The 23,444-nt window shown below is 41.3% G+C and overlaps 2 protein-coding genes across 2 annotated transcripts in view; one reads left to right on the top strand and one right to left on the bottom strand.

The window, feature by feature from the left end:
- The window catches only part of phkb (phosphorylase kinase, beta), a gene marked incomplete at its 5' end in the record, with an annotated part of 64,539 nt that extends 46,077 nt beyond the window's left edge, over positions 1–18,462 (bottom strand). The window contains 7 exons of the mRNA XM_080529926.1: positions 762–877; positions 2,639–2,719; positions 3,173–3,280; positions 7,305–7,404; positions 9,999–10,137; positions 14,833–14,919; positions 18,399–18,462. Of these exons, the coding sequence (XP_080386052.1) occupies positions 762–877; positions 2,639–2,719; positions 3,173–3,280; positions 7,305–7,404; positions 9,999–10,137; positions 14,833–14,919; positions 18,399–18,462 (695 nt within the window). The remainder of the gene's footprint in view (positions 1–761; positions 878–2,638; positions 2,720–3,172; positions 3,281–7,304; positions 7,405–9,998; positions 10,138–14,832; positions 14,920–18,398) is intronic.
- A 452-nt stretch (positions 18,463–18,914) lies between these two features.
- Positions 18,915–23,444, top strand: part of itfg1 (integrin alpha FG-GAP repeat containing 1) — a gene marked incomplete at its 5' end in the record, with an annotated part of 124,557 nt that continues 120,027 nt past the window's right edge. The window contains 6 exons of the mRNA XM_080528129.1: positions 18,915–19,098; positions 20,325–20,409; positions 20,608–20,747; positions 20,857–20,914; positions 21,040–21,120; positions 21,674–21,768. Of these exons, the coding sequence (XP_080384255.1) occupies positions 18,915–19,098; positions 20,325–20,409; positions 20,608–20,747; positions 20,857–20,914; positions 21,040–21,120; positions 21,674–21,768 (643 nt within the window). The remainder of the gene's footprint in view (positions 19,099–20,324; positions 20,410–20,607; positions 20,748–20,856; positions 20,915–21,039; positions 21,121–21,673; positions 21,769–23,444) is intronic.

Here is a 23,444-nt window from a genome sequence, read left to right as displayed (position 1 = left end):
TTGTGGCAAGTTGCTGCCAATAGATGAGCTTTCTTTGGGGAGAATCACACAATGCTTTCCAGAGATAAGACACAGAGTACATCGAGAAACATTATCAAGATCTCGAGAGAAAGGGAGAGGCAGATCCATTACATCGACATGGTGGTCATCGGCATACACTATACAAGTGGGCAAGTCCCACTTACAATTGTCAGCAGTGTTTCTCTTCTGCATTTATTGCCCGAACAGTTTCTTGGATGAAAATATACAGTAGACTGTAGCGGTAAAGAAATAAAGAAACAACTTATTGTGGGAGATAACAGGGGGCGGTGAGGGGAGTGAGAATAGAAGTAAGATATCTTGCAGCCCACTGGCTCCACCCTCGAGCCTTATATGGACTTTCTGCCCCAACGAGGCAAGCCTTACACAGACTTCCTGCCCCAACGAGGCACACCTGTGAATTGTCAAGCCACCAGGGCTTGGGGATAAAAGAGGGAGCAGGCTGCCCAAGTAGGAGAGAAGTATCTGTGTGATTACCCGCTGTGACATAGACTGTCGGATTACCCCCCCCTGTGTATCGAACTGTTTTGGAAGAGGATCCACTTTTGGAATACCCCTGGATAAAGAATAACCCCTAATAAAATTCCTGAATTCCATTCGAATTGTATCTTTGTGTGTGTGTTTTGTTAGCCTTGAGCCTTCTACAATATTAAATGTGTGAAGATCTGCACTTAGTAGTATACTTGTATCTACACACTGGAGGGGAGAGGGAGAACACCAACCTGGAGTGGAGCTCTGTGCTCCCGTTGTTGTACTTGCTCCCTCTCTCCCACATGCCGAAGTCAGGCACTCTGTAAGCCCGCTCCACACAGAACACCAGGTTCTGGATGAAAGATACCTGCAGGCAAAAACAACAAACACACAGAGCTCCATTGTCAGATCAATATTTAACAAACCCTCTCTCATTTCAACTCTATCAAATACAGTATATCATCCAACCAAGAAAATACCCACTACTGGTGCATTTTAGTTTTCAGTGTTATTAAAGAAAAACATCCTCCTGTCACATGATCAAAGCAATCAAAACCATGTCTGAAATTTCACCTGGTAATACACGCATTAGGCCACAAGAGAAAGCACACAGAGAGGCATGATAACTGTGAGGACTTGAATGTAAACACAAGTGAATATACCGGAAAAGAAGGGTATTTAAAATGTGGGAGACGAAGAGGTCCTTCGCCATGTTGAAATAGGACGGGAGAGAAGAGGAAGGAAGACGAGGGGAAAGAGACCTAACAGTGGTTTTATTTTGGCCTTGAGTCAAGTGATTAACGAGACATGGTGTACAGCATCTTAATGAGTGGTATTGATGAGGGGGTCATAAAAGGTGTCCAGTCTAGAGCCTCATTACGAGCCTCTTCATTCTCTCCCTTCTGTTCCTCAACAGAACTGCAACTCCTGCAGAACTACAAAACCATACCCCTAGTGTTTGCCTGCCCTCTACAGCCTCCTATTCCCATGATATTCTATTATCACTATATATAAATATATTCTGATTCTCTGTGACGAAAAACTGGACTTGCACAACGGTACTAATAGCTCTTCAGTCTGGAACTTTGCGCAGTAGTTAGTTATGCTATGCTGTACAATAATGAATACAACTTGGTGTACACTGGTTTGAATGAGGACAGCTTCTATAATATATAGTACAGCGGGAGCCGGGAGATCGGGTATATTAAACTGTTGCATGGTTCATGGCTCTGGGACATGTTGGGCCATGTCCACTTCAATAGGATTTTGCAGTTTAGTCAGTAAGTATCAGAGTAGGGTGAATTTGCTCCTCGCACAATAATATGCAGTCTAATATGCCGTAGGTTTATTAACAACAACTTCATATTTGTATTCTGGGATAGTGAATAGAAGCAAATGATCAACAAATAAAATGATCTAGCTTTGTAAATAGGACTGGCTCCATAAACTCTGAGGTGGGGTGGGGTGATGGGGGGTGTAAACAAAGTGAATGTTGACTGTAATTGCTTCACGGCATAATGTTACAACAACATTATAGAATTGCTCTATTTATTTATTTATTTTTTAAGATAATTCAAACAAGTCTAGATAAACAAAAGCTTTTTTCTAAAGGCAATCATTTCACCCGTGTGCCTAAAAAAGTAATGCTCTCAATTAGCAGGCATGGATATTATAAATATTAATGAACCACAAATGTTCCCATAGGCCTTGAGAACGCAGGAGACAAATAAACAGCAAGCCTGCAACAGCTACCCCAGATAGAGGACAGTACTTCACCTCTATAGTCACTGCCTCACACTTAAGCTGGCCTTACACCTGTAGAATTTGGGAAATTACGTGATTGACTTGAAGATTTCTAACTACACATGTTACGAGCTGTTACGAGTTATGTTCTGTTTCCGGGGGGAAAAAGAATGCTCCAACTATCAGTTTGAGTCTCCTAACTAGTTGCTTCGGTCCAAAAGCTGCATGAGTGTATTTGCTTTCTTTTACCAGGCGCGCTGTTTCTATTTCTTAAAGCTAAAGCTAAAGCTACTTTAATCTGATTTGTTTGTGGTTCGTTTTTGGCTTTGTTTTGCTGGGGGGGGGTTTCTAGGGATGTCATGTAACTGGGCTATACAGTACATACCTCATCAGTATTGTAGATGATCTGGAGGCCGGAGCAGATCATCTCCACCAGGTAGAGCAGGAAGAGAGACACAGCATCAATCTGAGGGAAGGAGGGAAGGAGAGGGGCACAGTCTTTACTATAGTAAAGGTTTAACAATGAAGGTCAAAACTAGATGTGTTTCCAACGCCAACATGAAAATATTCCAAATTAGAAAAACAAGTTAGGTACATAGTATATAAGCAGGTCATAGATAGAATGTTAGATAGATAGACTGATAGATAGATGAGCCAGGGGTACTTCAGTGGAGTGTAGAGAGAGTTGCTTGCTTGAGAGGTAGAAAGTGGTAGAGTTGATTGGTTGGATGGACAAAGCTACAGTATATGTGTGGCATATGCCCAAACTACTGCATTGTAAATGACTGTTGCCCGTTTACTAATGGGTAATACATTCTCTCAATAACTTTAATGAATGCATGAATCCCCTCTGTGCCATTCCATTATCTATATTTAGCTACATTAATATATACATTGCTAATGAATGTGGGCAGTGTACCTGGAGGTGACTGTAGTCATCGTAGGATAAAATCTCATCCCCTGTGTCGACGTTGAATATGGAGTGAAGGCACTTAGAGGGACTTGGATCCTGTTTGAATTGCTCCACCTGAGAGAGAGCAAGAGAGAGGAGAGAGAGAGTGAATGTTACATGTGTACACGACGGCACTTCTTACATTCTCAGAACACGACACATCTACCTGACAAACACACACACGCACAAAAACAAACAAACAAAAACAACATCAAAAAAACAAATGAACGTATTCTCCTCTATGCCCAGTTTTACCCGCCATGAGATGTCAGCCCTGCCCTGCAGCTTGTCTTTGATCAGCACAGTAACACAACCCCTGTACAATACCTTCCCTGTTATCGCATCCAGCCCCGCTGTCTTATCCCATCCAACCCCCCAAAGCAAGCTGTTGTCCAGTGTGGTTTTACACAGGTATGTTGGACCTAATCCCCAGTCGGGGGGGGGAAAAGAGCGCTGGCATCGAACACTTGAGGATCACTGTTGTATTCCAGGAGTGTTTCCCAGTCCTCCACTGACAGAGCCTGTCTGCACCCCCCCCCAGCAGTTGGTAGACGAATCGTGTCGACCTCATCCCCAGGAGCTCGACCACCCGTGCCGGGTCCTGCGAGGCGGGCCCAGCCAGGTCCGGTAGGTGCTTAAGGCTGATGACCTTTGCTCTCACCAAAGTCTCTGACATCTGCAGAGATGCGGAGCAGCCTTGCCCCATACGCCAGAGGCTCCTACAGGAGTCAGTGACTTGATTTTGTGTGAATCATACAGTGGACTGACTGCTACAGTAGGGTTCATTTCTCACACTTCTCCATGAGCAGATCAGTGTTTCCTCTACATGCATTTATTGGTGGCGGGCCGCCACGATGGAATTTCCTCCGCCACGAATTGATTCAGTCCACAAAAACAAAAACAAAAAAAGTTCTCAAAAAAAAAAAAAAAAAAAAGATCATTTTAGCTGATTAAAATATATCTGATCCTAGATCAGCGCTATAATGGATGTTGACTAAAAGTGCACCTAAATCCACGCCCATCTCTCTCTAACCGCTGATCCAAAATCAGATTAATGACATTCAGTTGACGACGTGACACAAGGGCTCCTGATTGGTCTAAATGTGAACTGTGGTATTATTGTTATTGTGTACAGGCCACCGTAGTGACATCCGGGGGGTATTCCATCAACATCGCTAAAGGGAAAATCCAGGTTTAGTCTGATAAATCTCGCGAGAGTTCTTACAAATATCCAGGCATATTCTGATAGGTCTCGCGAGAGTTATCAAAAATAAGCCAGGATTTTCCTTTAGCGACGTTGATGGAATACCCCCCAGGTCAGGTGGGCAGGTTACGACGAGACAACAAGAGACCGGTATTGTAGAGCTTACAGAGCGAGTTAAAATAAAGACACTTACATTGAAATACAGAAGGACTCACGTGTATGTTTAATAGAATAACACGACATGGTGTCAGAAGTCCTGTAAGTGAGTGTTAAGAGTTAGATCGGCCGACAAGTGTCATTTGAGCTCGTGACGGTGAGAAGGGAGAAGAAAAGATGGATGCTAATGCTAACGCGGGAGCAGCTGCAGTCCAGAGAACGGCGCCAGTTTCAAGTGCTACTTTAGCAGACATTAGCAAGTCAAAAAACGATTCTTATGTGCCGTCACTTTAGCAACGACACAGTATTGTCAAGGGGAAAAGAAGGGGAGACGATTTTTTTATTGACAACGGAATTACATGCTGGAAAAACATGCAGCTAAAATTCAGGGAACATTTGGACAATAAGAGACACACGGGAGAAGTACGGGAAAACAGGGCTCATGTGGGTCTCATCAAAGGTAAGAGTTTGTTTTCTTTAACTCAGCTGATACTCAGCTGTTTACCGAATGCTCCATCTGACTGTGATTTTACTTCTGTAATGTGGTGGGTTGACATAATTCACGCACGGAACTATAGGTTGAGACTATTGTTCCGTCCGTAGTACCCAAGTTGTTTAGACTGTTCTATTTACTGCTTGAGTGTGTTGTTGACAATCGTTCATGTCCTTCATTAAACGTTTAGCTTTGTCATTTGATATGCCGCCTACGACTACCATCTCTCTGCACTACAGTAAACAGTTAATCAGTAACGTTAGCCGCTTTTGTGCTCATGTAGGCCTACTTCGTATTATATTATAGCTGATGATCTTTGTGTGTGTATGTGACTGTCAGTCACAAGTTTATATTCTGTATATTCATATATATTTTTTTTTGGCCATCCTCTAGTTTTGGCTGTGATTAGAAAAAAAAAAAAAAAAAAAAAACTTTGTTTTGAGCGCGCGTGCGCGTTTCATGCGCGTGCACGCGAAAAAATTCGCGCGCGTTGCGCGCGCGGTCACGGACACCCGCCACCATTGTAAAAATTCCTGGAGGAAACACTGCAGATGATTCTCAAATCACCCCCTTCCGGCACACTCTTGGCGTTAAAAATAAATGGCCCATTTTTCAAATTTTCTCAGTACTGTACAATGTTCTGCTGAGCATTGTCCATGAAGCTGTACATACAGCTGTGCAAATCAAATGCACATCTTAAAGTGAAATGCTGTTAATCTGCATGTCAAAACAGGCCACTGTTAACAAATTAACTGACTGACAAATCTCCAGATCAGTGGGACAAAGATTGCAAGTCGCAGTATATTTGTGTGTGTGTGTGTGTGTGAGAGAGAGAGAGAGATCTGAGCTCCATACTGTATAAACAGTTTTGTCCTCAAATCTAGTGATTAATCACACGTGTGCATGTGGTTAATCCTTTCAATCTGTGTTTTTGTTTTCCCAATTCAGTTAACTGTGGCACCCTGGCGACCTCAATCTAAATACCTATTGTGTCTCTGTAGTTGTTTTAATACTATATGCTGGACAGTCTCTCTGTATTGTGGGTCCATTAAAAAAGCCATGTTTTCTGTGAGTGGCTGAGACAGATGTTAATGAGAGCCTGCACTGTGTAATTAACTGTATAAACGCTGCATTATAATTAAGACACAGAAAAGCTTTCCCCTAAATTACGCCGTCAAGGTCAGGGGTAAATGAAACAGAACAATGTCAAAGGCAAGCGAGATGCACAAATACAGAGCAGAATATACTGTAGCAGGATTTAAGAGCAGCATTCTATTGTATTATTGTGTAGTAATTAGGGATGTCCCGATCCCACTTTTTCACTACCGATACCGATACCGATACCTGGGCTTCGGGTATCGGCGATACCGATACCGATCCGATATTTGTATAAATTTTTTGACCCCTGAATATTTTTATTTATTTATTTATTTTTTCCTAACACCAGGGGAGCCACCCCTCCTAAATTTCGTTGTTTGGTACCTGTACTGTAGCAATGACAATAAAGACCATTCATTCATTCATTCATTCAAATACCTCCCCAGTATATAGTCCACACCAACAACAGTTAAATTAAAGACTGCCAGCCTTTATTAAAGCAACAAATGCGACGTGTTGTGGATTGGAACTACGGATCATAAGCTTTCAAATGATGTGTCATACATTGAAATCCGAAAAAATATGAAGTTAGAGTAATTTGAATGTTGTTAGACGTCAGGCACATAGGGTTAACCTCTTTGTAATGAAACCGGAAGCACACAGCGCAGCGCTATGCGCATTTTAAGCGCATATAGGACTCGCGTGAAGCGCTATGCGCATTTTAAGCGCATATAGGACTTGCGTGAAGGATTTCTGCGACACGTGTTTCTGTTCACTGTTTTTATTCTCTCATCGCTTATACACATAAGTTTGACTGCGGATGACAGTAGGATCGGATCGGAGCCTTTTTTTTTTCTGGTCCGATCTCCGATCCAGCATTCAGGACCAATATCGGGTCGATATCCGATCTCAGTATCGGATCGGGACATCCCTAGTAGTAATGTTTTTATATACAGTACCAGTCAAAAGTTTGGACACATTTCCCCCATTCAATTGAATAGATTTTGTTGATATAGCCAAGTCTGGAATACGTATGTAAATAGCTCAGCTGACTTTGTAAACCATTGAAAAGAATCCAGTATTGTGGATTAATAAGGGGTACATAAATTCCTATGGTCTGGTCATGTGGTGGATGCTTCTCGACTCACCTTGTCAGACTGACGCATGTAACAGTACAGGATGCCCCTCATGCACTTGATAGCAGAGTGCTCCAGCTCGTGGGTGCGTCCCATGTCATCATCGATGCGCCTGCGTGGCAGCGTGTTGACAGATGCCAAGTGCCACAATGACAAAAGAGAGAAACAGAGAGAAAAAACAGCTAAATGAGCTGACAAGCTTGTTAAATCAGTTCAGATGATACTAGCCCAGTGCAAAGAATGACTACAATGGTTATCCGCCATGGGACTTTTACAATGAAGATGAGATAATTCAATCTATTTGTATCAATACTATACAGTAGAATTTGATAAGAAAATAATATCAAGATGAATAATAACAAGCATTATGTGGTTGGTACTATTCTCTTCTAAAAGAATAACCGACATTGACATTTTGATCTCTCATCAGCATTTGAAAATCACCTTAAAGCTTCCATTATTACATACACAATAGGATCAGATACAGGAGCTGTGCCGGCTGCCTTCGAGACAGCCAGAGTCAAGCCTCTTCTCAAGAAACTAACCCTTGACCCGTCTCCTGTCCACAACTACAGACCGGTATCCCTTCTCTCCTTCTTATCTAAAACCCTTGAATGCGCTGTAACCAACTGTCTCACTATCTCCTTCAGAACAACCTCCTTGACCCTCCCCAATCCGGATTTAAGGCTGGGCATTCTACTGAGACTGCTCTCCTTGCCGTCACGGAGGCTCTCCACTCTCGCTCGAGCTTCCTCCCTCTCCTCTGTTCTCATTCTCCTGGACCTGTCTGCTGTCTTCGACACAGTACACCGCCCGACCCTTCTCTCCACCCTCTCAAAACTGGGCATCTCTGGCTCAGCACTCTCCTGGTTTGCTTCCTACCAGGGTGATCGCTCCTACCAGGTGACGTGCAGAGGATCGTTGTTCTTCACGAGCTCTCACCACTGGGGTCCCCCTAGGGCCCTTACTGTTCTCCCTGCATACCAAATCTCTTGGCTCTGTAATCTCCTCACATCACAGGGACAGCACGCTCCGACAGATTCTTCCTCAACAACATCAGAAGGATACCGCCATTCCTCACCAGAGAAGAAGCTCAACTCTTGGTCCCTGGCCATCTCCTGTCTTGACTAGAGCAACGCACTCATGAGCCTGAGCATAGATTACTTTTTCCTGCTATGACTGGTGGATAGATGATTCATTTACTTAGTCAAATGTATTTGTTGTAAGTCGCTTCTGGATAAAGGCATTTGGATAAAGGGCATCTGTGTGAAATCTTTTCAAACGGTTGAGCTGCTCTTGATTTCATTTGCTTGGAACGGAACCACTGGTTAACTCCAACCTAAATCAAGCTCAACCTCATTCGCTTTCAAGTACTATGTACTTGACCAATGTCTGAAGTGGACATACTGTATGCCCATCGACCACACTCTGCATTCCTTCCTTACCAGTGCCCACCCACCCTCCCCTCTCCAGTCACGAGGTAGACGAGAGTAAGTAATGGCATCGGCCTGTGCTGTCAGATCGGAATCATCTTAATTAAATTCCTGTGACAATGCTAATGGGAAGGAACCATGAGTGATGAGAAAGGCCCCTCTGGTCGACTCTCACACTCTCTATTTTTACACTTGTGTCCCCTGGGAGAAAAACTCACACCAGTAGGTTTTTCGACAAACTACTGTATTCTGTTACAAGGTCTAGTAATGAAGAAAGTCCATTCTAAAGGAGATTGCCATACTATTTTGAGAGCATCTATAGATCTCCCGTTCAACCTGAGCCCCTCTGTGTTTAACATGAAGGACATCGTACTAATAACAGAGGAGGTGACCTGTTTTACAAGCAGGGACAATGGAGCATTCAGAACAGGAGGAGGAAGAACATTGCTGAATTTTCAAGGGTTGCAGACTGTACTGTTAACTTGAGCCTGACAAATACCACATTTATTACGCCAAAATAGATAAATATCGATGTTTTGGAACACGTTTCAACCAATACGATAATCTCGCCGATATACAGGAGCCATTATGTTCAGCAATATTAGCATAGTTAAGAGAAAATAAAAAATACAACTACACTGTCAGAGCCATGATATACAGTATCAGATCTATAGTTATCCTATATATATGTATATATAATAACAAACAGCTCAGTAGTGGGCAGTAAGGTCATGTGGTATCAAACTGCCTTGATTAAAAATAATACTCCTTAACTAAGGTTGAAACTTTTTACAACAGATGGCATCCTTTTTTATCAACAAGCTGGGGACGGCCAGCATCGACACTTGCGGTTGTTTGGCGTTGTCTTTCCGAGTCACACACACCCACTATGCATGCCAGTGCTCCCCCACCCGCCATGAGCATACAAACAAATTACACTTCTAAGATAATATTCCACACAGCTCAAAGTTAATACTGCGTCTGGCATTTATGATAACAACATTGTAATAATAATAAAAACATTTATAATAATAAAAAGGCATGCTCTCCCGAATAGAGGGGATAGGGGACCCGGCCGGTTTGTAAGCGGAAGGTCTTGAGTTCAATACCCGCTTAGGGCGAGCTAGTCTACCCCCCCCCGTTCACTACAATATGGTAGTTAGCATTAGTTGCATACTCTCAGATCTGGGGTACAGGGCAGGAGTAGACTTAATATAGGTCAGAAAAAACATATGGCACAATATGGTAATTAGATACTGTAGGCATATCTCACCTGTAGGCCAGAGCCAAAGCCCAGGAGCTGGCAGCACAGTAGAGGGAGTCCCGCACCTTGGCCTCCTTGCAGGTGGAGCATGTCTTGACTGGGAACAGGCCCGTGGTAGGGCTCTGGTAGTTAAGAATGGTGGTCTTCACTAGAGAGGGATAGTGGCAGAAGAGAGAGACATACAAGTGAGGTGATCTCTAATGCTTTATCACACATCACTTCACAAAATGTGACAAGATGGATGATACAATACAGGGCATTGAATGATACTGAACCACACACGGGTCATTCCATGTCAAATCAATGGACCAAAGTGGATTTCAACGTCCAAGCTACTGAATCTACAGAAAATGGTACTATCACACTGTAAAATTAGACATTAGGCAAACTGCAATGACTAATACCTTTACCAGATTAATCAGAAATACGTTACAATACATGAAGAAACAAAACTGCAAGCTGCAGCTTCATATGACTAGTCAGACAGAGAACAGATATTCCATACTGGCTGATCCAGAATCTTCTAAAGCAGGGATCTGGAGGCTTCATGAGGGACGTTTGGATTCCTCATCCAAATCAAACCAACAATAAATAAATCCCACAAAATGAAAATGGCCAATTTGGGTACAATCAATTAGCTTATTTCTCAAGAATGAAACCATATTTCAACAAAATAATGAGGCAGGATTACTTATCTTTGTTTCTAACTACATACAGAATAATCTGAGATGGTGGGTGTCTTGGCTTACATGGAATGACCCATCATATTAATGGTAATGTGACTAAAAATGTAGGCCTAAAGGTGAAATAACTTCCAGAGGAACTCAAATGTCTCATTGTAAACATTTTAAAATGATTACTCTTCATCAGCATGTAATTAAACAAGGGGACATTATATGGACTGAGTTTCCAGAATGTGGCCAAAACAAGTCCTGGGCTAAATCCCAAACTCTCCACGACTCTTGAAGATCCTTTTTATGTCTAGAGAGTAAATGTACCGTATTTTCCGGACTATAAGTCGCGCTTTTTTTCATTGTTTGGCTGGTCCTGCGACTTATAGTCAGGTGCGACTTATATATCAATATATATATAATTTCATACTGACTGACATGAACCAAGGAGTAAACATTACCGTCTACATTGTCAGCGTCTTGGAGCCTCGGAAAAGCGCTATATAAATTCAATGTATTATTATTATTACAGCCAACAGAGGGCGCTCTGGGCTTGTGACAACTATATGCTGCTCCGAAACCCCTGAAGAAGTTATCTAAAACATTAGCTTGTTGAAGCTAAGCAAACGGTAGCTTGGTGAACTTGCTTACTGGTAACTTGCTTGTTGGACTCGCTGGCTTGTTATGTTAATTCAGCCTATTCAGCCTCCCAGGTATGTTCTTTATGCTATTGTTTTGCTGAATAACTGTTAATGTGTTACGTTAACATACCGGACTTATATTCAGCCTGTTGTTCTGTGTGCTATTGTGTAGTTGAATAAACTTGCCTTTCCAGATTAAATGTCTGTTCTTGGTCTTGGATTTTGTGAAATATATTTCTAAATAAATGCGACTTATAGTCCAGTGCGACTTATATGTGTTTTTTCCTCTTAATGTCACATTTTTTGACTGGTGCGACTTATACTCCGGAGCGACTTATAGTCCGGAAAATACGGTAATCTGTGACCAAACCAAGCCATATGTTTTGTCCTCCATTTTAATTGAAAGTCTCCCGAAAACAGAAGGCCTTGAAGTCATAGCGATTTATCTGTCTCCCACACCACCCCCCTTCAGTGGTCCTACTCACCAATGAATAATCAGTCTGAGTAGCCCACTTCATTTTTCATCACCACATTATGCCAGCGCAAATGAAGGGGACATCCATTTTGCACAATCGTTTGTTATGGAGAGACCGGGTCAATTCAAAGAGACAAAGTCAGCAGGACAGAGGCAGAGGTGACGGGGGGAATTAAGTAGAATATTAATAAACCCCTCAGTAGCTCCACCACTGTGGATTACTCTGACCCCATGGGCTGGTGGATAACACACACACACACATGCACACACACACACATGCACACACACGCACACACACGCGCACACACGTGCACACACACACACACGCACAGGCACACGCACACGCACACACACACACACACACACACACACGCACGCGCACACGCGCACACGCAGCCTCATCTGATAATATTTCATTTGTTAACCAGTATTAATACAGAGTGGTATTATGGAGCTACTGTATCTGAACTCCCTGAAAATGCCTGCTTCTTATCAGGACTCACCAAGGCTTCATCTTCTCATACATACAGAGTACCTAACCTCACCTCATGCCTTCGCATAGATATGAGAAGCATAATACCTAGTATCAGGTAGAGAAGTAACCATACTTAATCAAATGCATATTGAAACAATGTGATCTGTGTTACAATGCACCAAATGAAAGATACCGTCCCCGCAGTACTCCTCTGTACTCCACCAACTCCTCTGTGTCAAAAACTCTTAAGTATCCAATAATATTACTATGTTTTCCAACTCCAAACACACAGCACTCTAGATGCAAATCAAGTGATGTTAACAGCGGCTCTCTTATCATCCATCAACCTAATGTTCCACTAAATCAACAGCTAATGCCTCAGACATATACACAGTCTATTTCTCAGAATGGGCCATTTCTCTGCCGAGACGGGGGGAACATGGACAGGGACGACGGGGTGGTGAGAGAGAGAGAGATGGTGTGTGACAGAAAACTGAGTGTGTGTGTAAGAAGTAGAGAGGGAACTCCTCATCAAAATATAACGCTTGTTTTCTCATTTTCGTAATCTCCTGGAGCCAGGGGACAGATAGCAGAAGCACTGTGCCTCCACTATAATCAAGCAGCCGAAGATAACAAAGAGGCACTGAAGTGTGGCCACATTACAACATCAACAGGAAACCTGAGAGCCACACAGAAGAGGAAAAAAGACAAACAAACTCTGAGGGACAGCGATGTCCCCGACGTTCTTATCTCACAGTTGTTATAATGTAACTAAATAAGTCTGCACCGCGTCATTAGAGCAATGTAATGCCCCTGGCTTTACCATTTGCAACTTTAGTACTAAATGCAAAAAAAAAATACAAGATGTTGTTGAATCAACATTTAATTTCATTACCCCTGAGGTACTAATGTATTCTTTCACTGCCTGTGCATTGTCGATAACAACCGCAACCTTGCTGAAATTGTTCTAACTGCTACTAAACAGCAAGTAGCCCCACATTTTCACATGTTGTAATCTCAGACACTCTACTAATCTAAAAATGCAGCAGGGGGGGTATATCTTGATGCATTTATCTACTGTTACAGAAATGGCCTTGGGGGCGACGGGACATTCATTGTTGGGATGTCAGGCCAATGTTTTCTGTGATTCACAAAAGATATGAAACTACAGGGGTAAGCTGAATGTAAAATGTATGTGTAAACAATACACATAAACAACGTTTATTAACTTGTGCCAAGGGGGCTGAGGTTAAAAAAATGAGTTATACATTACGATTATTATATACATTCATAAACCATGCTCCCCCCAAAAGCTCTGATGACTCAGTCGAGATTACTTTTTCATTTATTGATAATAGGTATACCTACGTACGTACATTCATACTCATAGCAAATTCTGTTCTTCCATAAGCCTGAAGCCAATGTAAGACAACACACTTCCACTTCCTTTATTATGACAGAGCAAAAGGCAGTTAGAAAGTAATGAAATCTCTTGCCATAACCCCCATCTCTTCCCCTCCCGTCATTATCACACCTGACCAATGGGGTGGGACATGTCTGCCAATGGTGCGTTCACCTGTGGAAATGACTCAGACTTCTTGGATTCAGTCTCAGGGTTAGTGGTGTTTTTTGAAAGTCCTTTAAAATAGGAGTGAGTTTTCTCTTCAAAATAAGAGTACTGTTATACAAATGGTTTAAATGCTAGTCATGCTGAACTGTAACCAGATAAAACCGATAATACAGAGTGATCTGTAGATTGTGTCCCAGTAGCAGCCATTAAATCCAAACCTACAGACCTTTACCATCATTGCATCAGACTATGATTCATATGGGGTTGCCTGTGCATTGTGTCTCTTTCATTCCACCATTGTACCATTTGGACATCATAGGGCACTCATTGGACTATAGAGACATATTTTTATTATTATTATTACAGCATAAGAAAATGTTCAAGTATTATTATTGTTGTTGTTGATTAATCCATTTCCTAAATGTTTTCCATTATTATTATTATTATTATTATTATTATTATTATTATTATTATTATTATTATAGTATACCCAGAGAGGGTTGGAGCACTGTCCAATTGTCATATTTGGGCAGACTTGGTGGTGCTTCTATTGAAAAGCAATGAAGAGAAAACTGGTCTGCTATCACTGTTGTCCAATGAAGTCTTTCTATACCAGGAATTAATCAATAAGTGGAGGGTCTCAGTTTCTACCATATCTGATGAGGGTGGTTATGATGGGAATTGTAGCATAGAGGCATAGATAGAGTACATTCATTAAGAGTAATTACACCCATAATTACACAAATCCAGTGTAAACTAGTAATTTACCAACTGTACAACTACTGTGCATAATGTTGCATGATTGCATATCAGGGTTAGTTTTCAAAACATTTCTAAGTGCATTTAATAACTGGCTCCTGATCGTAACTACAGTACGTGCTGTGCTACACAATCTGAGCTGGGCGACCACGCAAAACGTCTAAATACCTCAGACTGCTTGGAATAAGCTTTAAAAACAGTTTTGGCTGTTTTATTGATACAATGGTCGTTCAATGGTACTGTACTACTTACCAGCATTGTAGTGGCGGTCGAGTATCTCCCAAAGTGGCTCATCCTCTCGGTGGAGAACAGAGAGCTTCAGAGGCTCATAGATAGAGCCTGTGGAGAGATATCAAAAAGGGCTGCATTCATGTCATGACCGAAGGCGTTCTTGTGTTCATATCAGACCTGAGTTTTAATAGTATTTATAATGTTTTCAAATTGCTAGAGGCGACACCGATGGAAAGAGCGAATACTGCCCAGCCTAGTGGAAAGTATATCACAGTATCTGTCTGTCAAAGTAAAACTCCCTGACAGCTTACAGAGGATGGGCTATCAGATGATACCAGGCTTGATGTTATCACCACTTACTGTACAGTAGACATGTATCTGATTTAAGGTACATATAATATGCAAGTTATTTGAACATGAATACATTGTCAAAAAGAATTAAGATTATTAATAGTCATTTGTGATTTACCTCAAAATGCAATCAACAGTCCCGATCACAAAACAAAAACGAGTTCATTAAAGCATGCAGTCACGACAAGCCCCAATTTCAACATTCATTTTAGTCACTGCAAATATCAGGATAGAACTCCAGCACTGAGTGTCAGTTCAGAGATGCTGAGCGCAAATTCAAAGGAAAAATGGAACTTACTATTTCCAAAATTTCCAGGCTTCTTTAGACCAATGTGAATTTCAAGGGAAAACCATCTGTTGTCCCACTATTTCAGACACATTTAACTTTGGAGTGATTTACATTTTAATGGGATCGACCTTGGGTCAATACCCCAGGTACTGAAAAATTCACATTTCCAGTCAAATTACCATAATTCTCATCATCTTTTAAGTAGTAGGACAAAGCCATCTCCTCTAAAGATAACTCTGCTAAATATTATGAGTCTAATATGCAAATTAAATATTGTATTTAATTTGTACTGTATAGAGACACATGGATGGAAAGCATTCGGTTGCTTGGAAACAATCTTGTAATTAACTTAACTGAAAGTTCAATATTTGTTAACGCGGCCCACATTAGTAATTTTGACATTTTCTAGCTGATATGTACTGTAAGATCCCAGTGCTGCACATTATGTTAGTGCACAATGATTGAAGTCTGATATTTGCGATTTAGTTCAGAGTGTATTTTGGTTGATACATTCTATTTGTTACCACATTAACAATCTAACAAATCTAACTCAATCGGAAATTGTATTTAATGTTATGTTTATAACAAGATCAGACCATATCTCATACTGTCTCCATGCAATATCTAGCCTACATGCAATCTTTCTTTCAACATTATTATACTGTCTCCCAATGTGGCCCTCACCTCTTTTCTGTGCGCCCATGTTGTCTGTGAGTTACAGTACAAGATAGAAGTAGAACATTTTGCTATGGAGAAATATGCAGATTGTCAGATTGCTCTTGACCTATCTAACGTAGCCAAATCACCCCCGAGACAGATGTGGTTGTCATCTGTTTTGAAACAAGATGTGGACACCTTATGTTTCCCCTCTCCAGATCATGTTTCAACAACAACAGAAAAGCGCTTTAAAAATCTTATTCACACCATTGTTTGTGTTTGAATAGAAACATTCTGGCTTTATCATGTATGGATCTAGACTTCATAATAAGATCTTTGAAGTTTAAAAACATCAGGTGACATCAAAGGATAAGCCTCAAGTATCTTTATTTGAGAAATGTATTGGTGTTTGTAATAGGCTAGTATATGCTCAAATAAAACAAACTTCTGAAAACATATTGGGCCGGTTTCACAGACAAGGCTTAAGCCTAGTCCTAGACTAAAAAACATCTTCAATGGAGATTTTACATTGAAAGTGTGATTTAGTCCAGGACTAGGCTTAAGCCTTGTCTCTGAAACCAGCCCTTTGGGTCGGTTTCACAGACAAGGCTTAAGCCTAATCCTAGACTAAAAAACATCTTCAATGGAGATTTTACATTGAAAGTGTGATTTAGTCCAGGACTAGGCTTAAGCCTTGTCTCTGAAACCGGCCCATTATTGTCTAACAGGATAGCCTATATGTATGTTAAGTTTGTTTCTAATTTTCTTATTTCAGTCTATTCACCCTCATGCACACTTTTTTAAAAGTGCCAAAGCAAATGGGTGTTTATTCATGTCATTGGATTTTCACTGTTTTTATTTCTAGATAATGTCAGAAATATCTTATAATGTTTAGTTTGCATTGTGAGTATCCAGTAGTAGAAAGAAAGTTTTGAAATGAACAATTCCCATCCTTTGCAAACTTACTTGGGACAATACAATTCAATTTTATTGAAATTGTTGCGTAAACCAAAGGTCGTTTTAGTTTTTGTTCATTAATTAATTAATGAACTTCCGAATATATAAATGAAAGAAGATATCCATGATGATCCTATATAATATGATATTCTTTATTATTATTATTATTATCATCATTATTTACTATATTATTTAATATTCTAAATGATATTGTGTCCAGATTTAGTTTAATACCAATGGGAAAGCCTCAGGGATTGGGTGGACTCCTTTAATTAAACTCTAATAACTACTTACCAATTCTGAGAAGTTGCCGTTGAGCTCGAGAACTCTCACATTCTGAGCTGGCCATTTTCAAAGGTGAAGTAAAGGACTTTCGTCTCTCAGCTAAATTAAAAATCTACAGCAATTCACAGGGGTGGTTAGTAGATAAATCAACAATGAATTACACACCAGCAAGTTAATGTTTGGTTGGTACAAAACAGACATGCAACAGATTACAATGCCATGGGTGTCATGTCAACTATTCCTGTTTTAGTACATGCAGTTGAATGATCAATATTAAAACATCACAGAAAATGATTTGAATGGTTAGACCTACATAGACTAGACTAATGGTGAGGATGACAGCAAACTGGAAATGCCTGTTTGGATGAATGACTGTAAATAATGTTCTAGATGTCTCTGCTACTGTGCTTCATCAAGTATTCGAACCCAGACCATCAGGACACTATTTGTCATACTAGGATGTGTTATACAGAGTATGTGTGATGAAAAGTACATCTATGCATTATCATGGCTCTGTCGGTTGAAGGCTGGTCCAGCCTGTTGTTGAATGAGTTATATAATCGATAGGCCTCCCCTGCATTGTACTAATATGACATTAACTGTTTAAATGTCTACGGCAAAATTGTGAATATGATAATATAGGCACGACTTGGTGTGAAGGTCTTAAAATAGCTCTACATGAGCACTGCACAACTTGTGAGTCTGACCTTTTAATGCTCGTGCCCACTGCAGTGTTGGGACCTGGGGGGTATTCCATCAACATCGCTAAAAGAAAATCCAGGTTTAGTCTGACAAGTCTCGCGAGAGTTCCTAAAAATATCCAGGCATATTCTGATAGGTCTCGCGAGAGTTATCAAAAATAAGCCAGGATTTTCCTTTAGCGACATTGATGAAATACCCCCCTGACAGACGAGGAAATTAAACTAGTGTTCCCTGGTTTTTACACTTCAGACATTTGCAACCTTTGGCAGGCAAAAAAACAACAACCAACGAGCATGTTACTACAACGATGCAGCACAATGTCATGCGAGTGAACGTCATTCCCAACCTGAACGTTTTGATCTGGATTTGAATTCCAGGAGCTTGAATCCGAGATCTGCCAAGCTTGCCATGTTTACCAAAATATCACTTTTGCAACACTGCTGTAAAACCAGGAAGCAGCTGATAGCAGTGTGATGTCACATCACAACCCAACACAGAGGATGAACTGAAGCCTCTTTTTGCCACCGATATTTAATAGTCTCGTATCTGTTCCTCTTTTTGTGCCATAAATGACCTTATCGTAATACATGGGTTGAGTTGTCAGTGTTGTCATATTTGACAGTTTTTAGAAAAAAAAATCTCTCTCTATGTTTGAAATGTCTGAGTGACGCAACGTTACATTGCGTAATTAACGTACTAATAATTTGTAATTATTAATTAATAATTCACATACTGTATACTATATTTGACAGTTTTTTAGAAAAATCTCGTGCGCGTTTGTGAAATGTCTGAGTGACGCTCCACCCTGCCGTAAACCGCGCTGTGCAGTATTCCAGTTTGGTGTTGTTTGAATCGAACCACAATGAGGATGTGGATGTTATTTATCAACACCTTTGCGTTTACTCTCTTTTTCGCCGGACAGTATTCTGTATTAGCACTTCAAGATGTCACCACCGAACTTTTCGGCTCGGAAAACCATGGAACCGTGGCCGCGTTTGGGGACTTTAACTCGGATAAACAGACAGACATGTTCATCATCCGAGAACGTCAGTACCTGGCTAGCCATGTTTTTGTTGTTGTTTTCTTGTTTGTTTGTTTGTTTATACATCAACGTTGTAGTAATGCTACTTTAACCCTGACAGTGTTACACAACATTGACATTGTGAAGAGTACTTATGGCCGACATCATTTCAAGGGATGTCTGTAAGCTCAACTGTGTAATGCATACATGTTATGTTCTGTATGGCTGCGTTTCTCTAGCTACAGTCAGTGGCTAAAAGTTCATCCTAACCCTTAACAAGCTGCAGTATTATAGCATATCTGCTTGTCATAGTTACTGTACACAGTTTACTAGGAAGCCATCTCGGGTGTCACCTGACTTCACAACACAGATACCGTTATACCTTACTGTACTAGCTACTGTATACCATTCTTTATATCTGTATACCTCCTCCTCCTCCCTCTGTTCCTCTCCTCTGCCTCCTCCTCCTCCCTCCTCCTCTCCTCCTCCCTCTGTTCCTCTCCTCCGCCTCCTCCTCCTCCCCCTCCTCCCCTCCTCCTCCTCCTCCCCTCCTCCTCCTCCTCTTCCTCCTCCTCCTCCTCCTCCTCTACCACCTCCTCCCCCTCCTCTCCTCCTCCCTCCCCCTCCTCCTCCTCTCCTCCTCCTCCTCCTCCTCTCTCCTCCTCCTCCTCTCTCCTCCTCCTCCGCCTCCTCCTCCTCCCTCCCCCTCCTCCTCCTCCTCCTCCTCCCTCCTCCTCCTCCCCTCTTCCTCCTCCTCCTCCTCTCTCCTCCTCCTCCTCCTCCCTCCTCCTCTCTCCTCCTCCTCCCCTCTTCCTTGTCCTCCTCCGCCTCCTCCTCCTCCTCCTCCTCCTCTCTCCTCCTCCTCCTCCTCTTCCTCCTCCTCTTCCTCCTCCTCCTCCTCAACACAGATACCGTTATACCTTACTGTACTAGCTACTGTCTACCATTCTTTAACTGTGATGTGTCATCCTCTGGTGGTGCAGTGAGCTGCCTTCTGTCTGCCTATGTTTCTATAGGACTATTTGACATTGGTACACTAGCTTCTTGCCTATTATTGATTATATACACATCATTATTGTTTTGTAATGTTACTGTTGCTTTAGTCACACACTTCATGCATTGCTGCGCATAGCCTACTGTTATGCTAGTATTATTTGAGTCATTCAGTTATATGTGAGAAATGTTTGCATTTGTTTGTTTTTTATCATATATATCTAGGATTATTATGACATTGACATTGTACTGTTTCAGAATCAGAGTTGGTGATATTCTTAGCTGATCTGAAAGCCCCATACTTCAAGCCCAGAGTAACTATCACGAAAGACTTATTGCCAAGGTAAGTTTGGTCCATATTTCATTTTCCCACTGTAGTTGTTAGCCTACTTCATCAATAGCAAACATTTGGTGGATGCTTTTCGTCTTTCAGTGATATTATCATAACGACAACTAGAATACGTCACTACTACATGTCTGACTATGGTTGTGTTAGTCTCTGTAGTTGACACTTCCTGAATGTCTTTCTTTGTTTTTACAGTGATGCCGTCATAATGAGTGTGGTCCCTGGGGACTATGATGGAGATTCTCAGATGGATGTGCTTCTCACTACTCAGAGCAAGAACAAGGCCACCACTGACACCATGGTGTTTGTCTTCTGGGGAAACAACCAAACTCTGGGTGAGATTGTAGATCTGATACAGTAGATTACTATTTTGAGGCATGTCAAATACTGCACTGTACAGTGTCCTACTTTCTTATCATTAGTACTATGTGGTCACTTTTTCAGATCTAAGTGGGCGAGTTGACCTCAATAAGACATTTGAAGATCAGCCTTTGGTCATGGAGTAAGTTATGAATGCAAATAGTTTGTAATTTATAGGATGTCGTTTTCTATGAAGACTTTACATACAAGCGGTATTGTCATACTTTGCTGTTGTAATAAACCTTGTTCTATGGTCTTCAATTTCAGTTTTAACGGAGACATGATTCCAGATATTTTTGGTGTCATCCTCTCTGATTCCACCACTGAAGTCTGCTATCTCACCGGACGGTAAGGCAGAATCTAACTCCTCTGTGGAGTAAGGAGATAGATGATGATGTCCCCATCCATATTGCTTAATTTGTTTACAGTATTCCTGTCAGACCTCAACTGACTGCAATGCAGTGAAATACTATAGATAACACAATAAAGCTCCACCGTTGAGGTCCTTTATTGTAAGTTACATATATCTACAGTATCCTGTGAATGAATGAATGAATGAATGAATGAATGAATGAATGAATGAATGAATGGTCTTTATTGTCATTGCTATAGTACAGGTACCAAACAACGAAATTTAGGAGGGGTGGCTCCCCTGGTGCTAGGAAAGAGAAAAAAACAAACAAACAAAAAACAAGAAGGGAAAGGAGCTAGTTTACATAAATAAAGGCTATGTACACTATCCACTATACTATACTGTACAGATAAAACGACTAGGGTTGTCATATTGCACATAGTGTTATTGCACATTCATTTAAAGTGTCGCAGTTTGCAGGCTAGAAATGTACACATCTGTGTCAGGATGTAACTATCTCTCGTCTTGTGTTCTTTTCTCTCCTCTCAGGAACGCAGTATGGCAGAAAGCTCTTGGGTCTCCTGTTAAGATGCGAATTCCCCATTCCAACGCTTTCATTGACCTAAACAATGATTTTACTGCTGGTGAGTCAGATCACATACAGTAGCAAATGAGTGATGTCATAATAATGGTTCATGTTGGCAAGCCTGGCTGGTCTATGGTCAGCACTTATTTTGCAAATAATGTTTATGTCTGTATGTATGCAAAGGGAATGGAAAATCTAATTTCATTTAAATCAAATCAAAGTGTATTCATCATATGCACATTATAAAGATGTAAACAGTACAATTAACCTCAACAGGGCGCTTAGGTGGCGTAGGGTTAAGCGCTGACCATGTAACCGCAGGGTCCCCGGTTCGATTCCGTCCGGGGACATCCTGCATGTCATCCCTCCTCTCTCTCTCTCTCACCCATCCTTCCTGTCATAATCTATACTGTATCTGTCAAATAAAATGAAAAAAATTAGTGATGCTCCGATCTGATCGGCGCCGATCGGTATCGGCCGATATGGCCTTGATCGGTTTTGATCGGAGTTCTCAAAACGGCCGATCAAACATGACCGATCAGTTTACAAAATGGCGTCGCCAGTCTGGAAATATTACACAGTGTCGGAAAGAGACAACAAATATGCCGTTTGTAATGTCTGCTCAAAAGAAATACCTCGGGGAGGAACGCACGCAAGGTCTTTCAATACCACGAATATCATACGGCATTTGCTGCGTTCGTCGATTCGCTCAGAGAGCGCCGAAGCGCACACTGGGCTCGACGTCATAAAGGGACCGAGTGCTTTGATTGGACGAGAGGCGTTCCACGAGTGCTGGTCAGAGTTCCAGCGCGACTTCACGAGCGTAGTGTAGGTAGTGTTCACCGACGTCATGTGACCCCGCGAGCAGGAAGTCACTTGGCCCATAGCAACAACAACTATTAGCGCGTGAGTTTTAGGTCTTCCTCTGTGCACCTTGCACAAGTGTAGATAGCGAGTGACTTTTCAGCAGCAGGACATATTTTAGATGATAAGAGGAACAGGCTGAGTGCCAAAAACGCTGAGATGCTTGTATTTCTCAAGGCTAATCTGCCAGTGATGCTGCTTAATCAGAAGTAAGGTTTGAGTCTGAAATCTCCTTAGGTGCAATGTTTTGTTTTATTGATTATTGCTGACTTGCTGTCTTATCTCCTCCTAAATATGACTTGAAACTGACTGACTTGAAACAGTATTTTATATTTGGCTATAGCCTGTTTATGTTGCAGTTTAGTTTGGGTATGTTTATTGTTCCTCAGGAAAGCTACAGTTACAGTATAAGCTCCAAGTTCTCTAAGAGCCCCTAGTTCCTCTCATTCGAGTGGAATGTTGCACATTTGATGTGACAGTGTACATTTTATTTATTATGATTTTTATTTTCACATTTTATTTGTTTTTCCTGAAGTAAGCTACAGGTGGTTGTGAATTCAATAAAACAGATGGTCGTCAATTCATGATACTTTCTCATCTCCTAATTTCATTTAAATACTTAATATACAATGTCAATGGTGTTAAGAATAATTTAAAACATAAATAATGCTACACAATAAATAGAATGCTTCAATTGCCATTTTCGACGCTGTGATCGGTGATCGGTGATATCGGATCGGCAGATCACTGATTCCAGTGATCGGTGATCGGTGATCGGCACCAAAAACCCTGATCGGAGCATCTCTAAAAAAAAATAGTGGGACTGCCCCACTCAGAAAAAATAACTTTAAAAAATAACCTCAACATTGC

The sequence above is a fragment of the Nansenia antarctica genome (assembly GCF_963989245.1).
Source record: "Nansenia antarctica genome assembly, chromosome: 4".
NCBI classification, from domain to species: domain Eukaryota; kingdom Metazoa; phylum Chordata; class Actinopteri; order Argentiniformes; family Microstomatidae; genus Nansenia; species Nansenia antarctica.
This window is presented reverse-complemented; position numbering and strand designations above follow the sequence as displayed.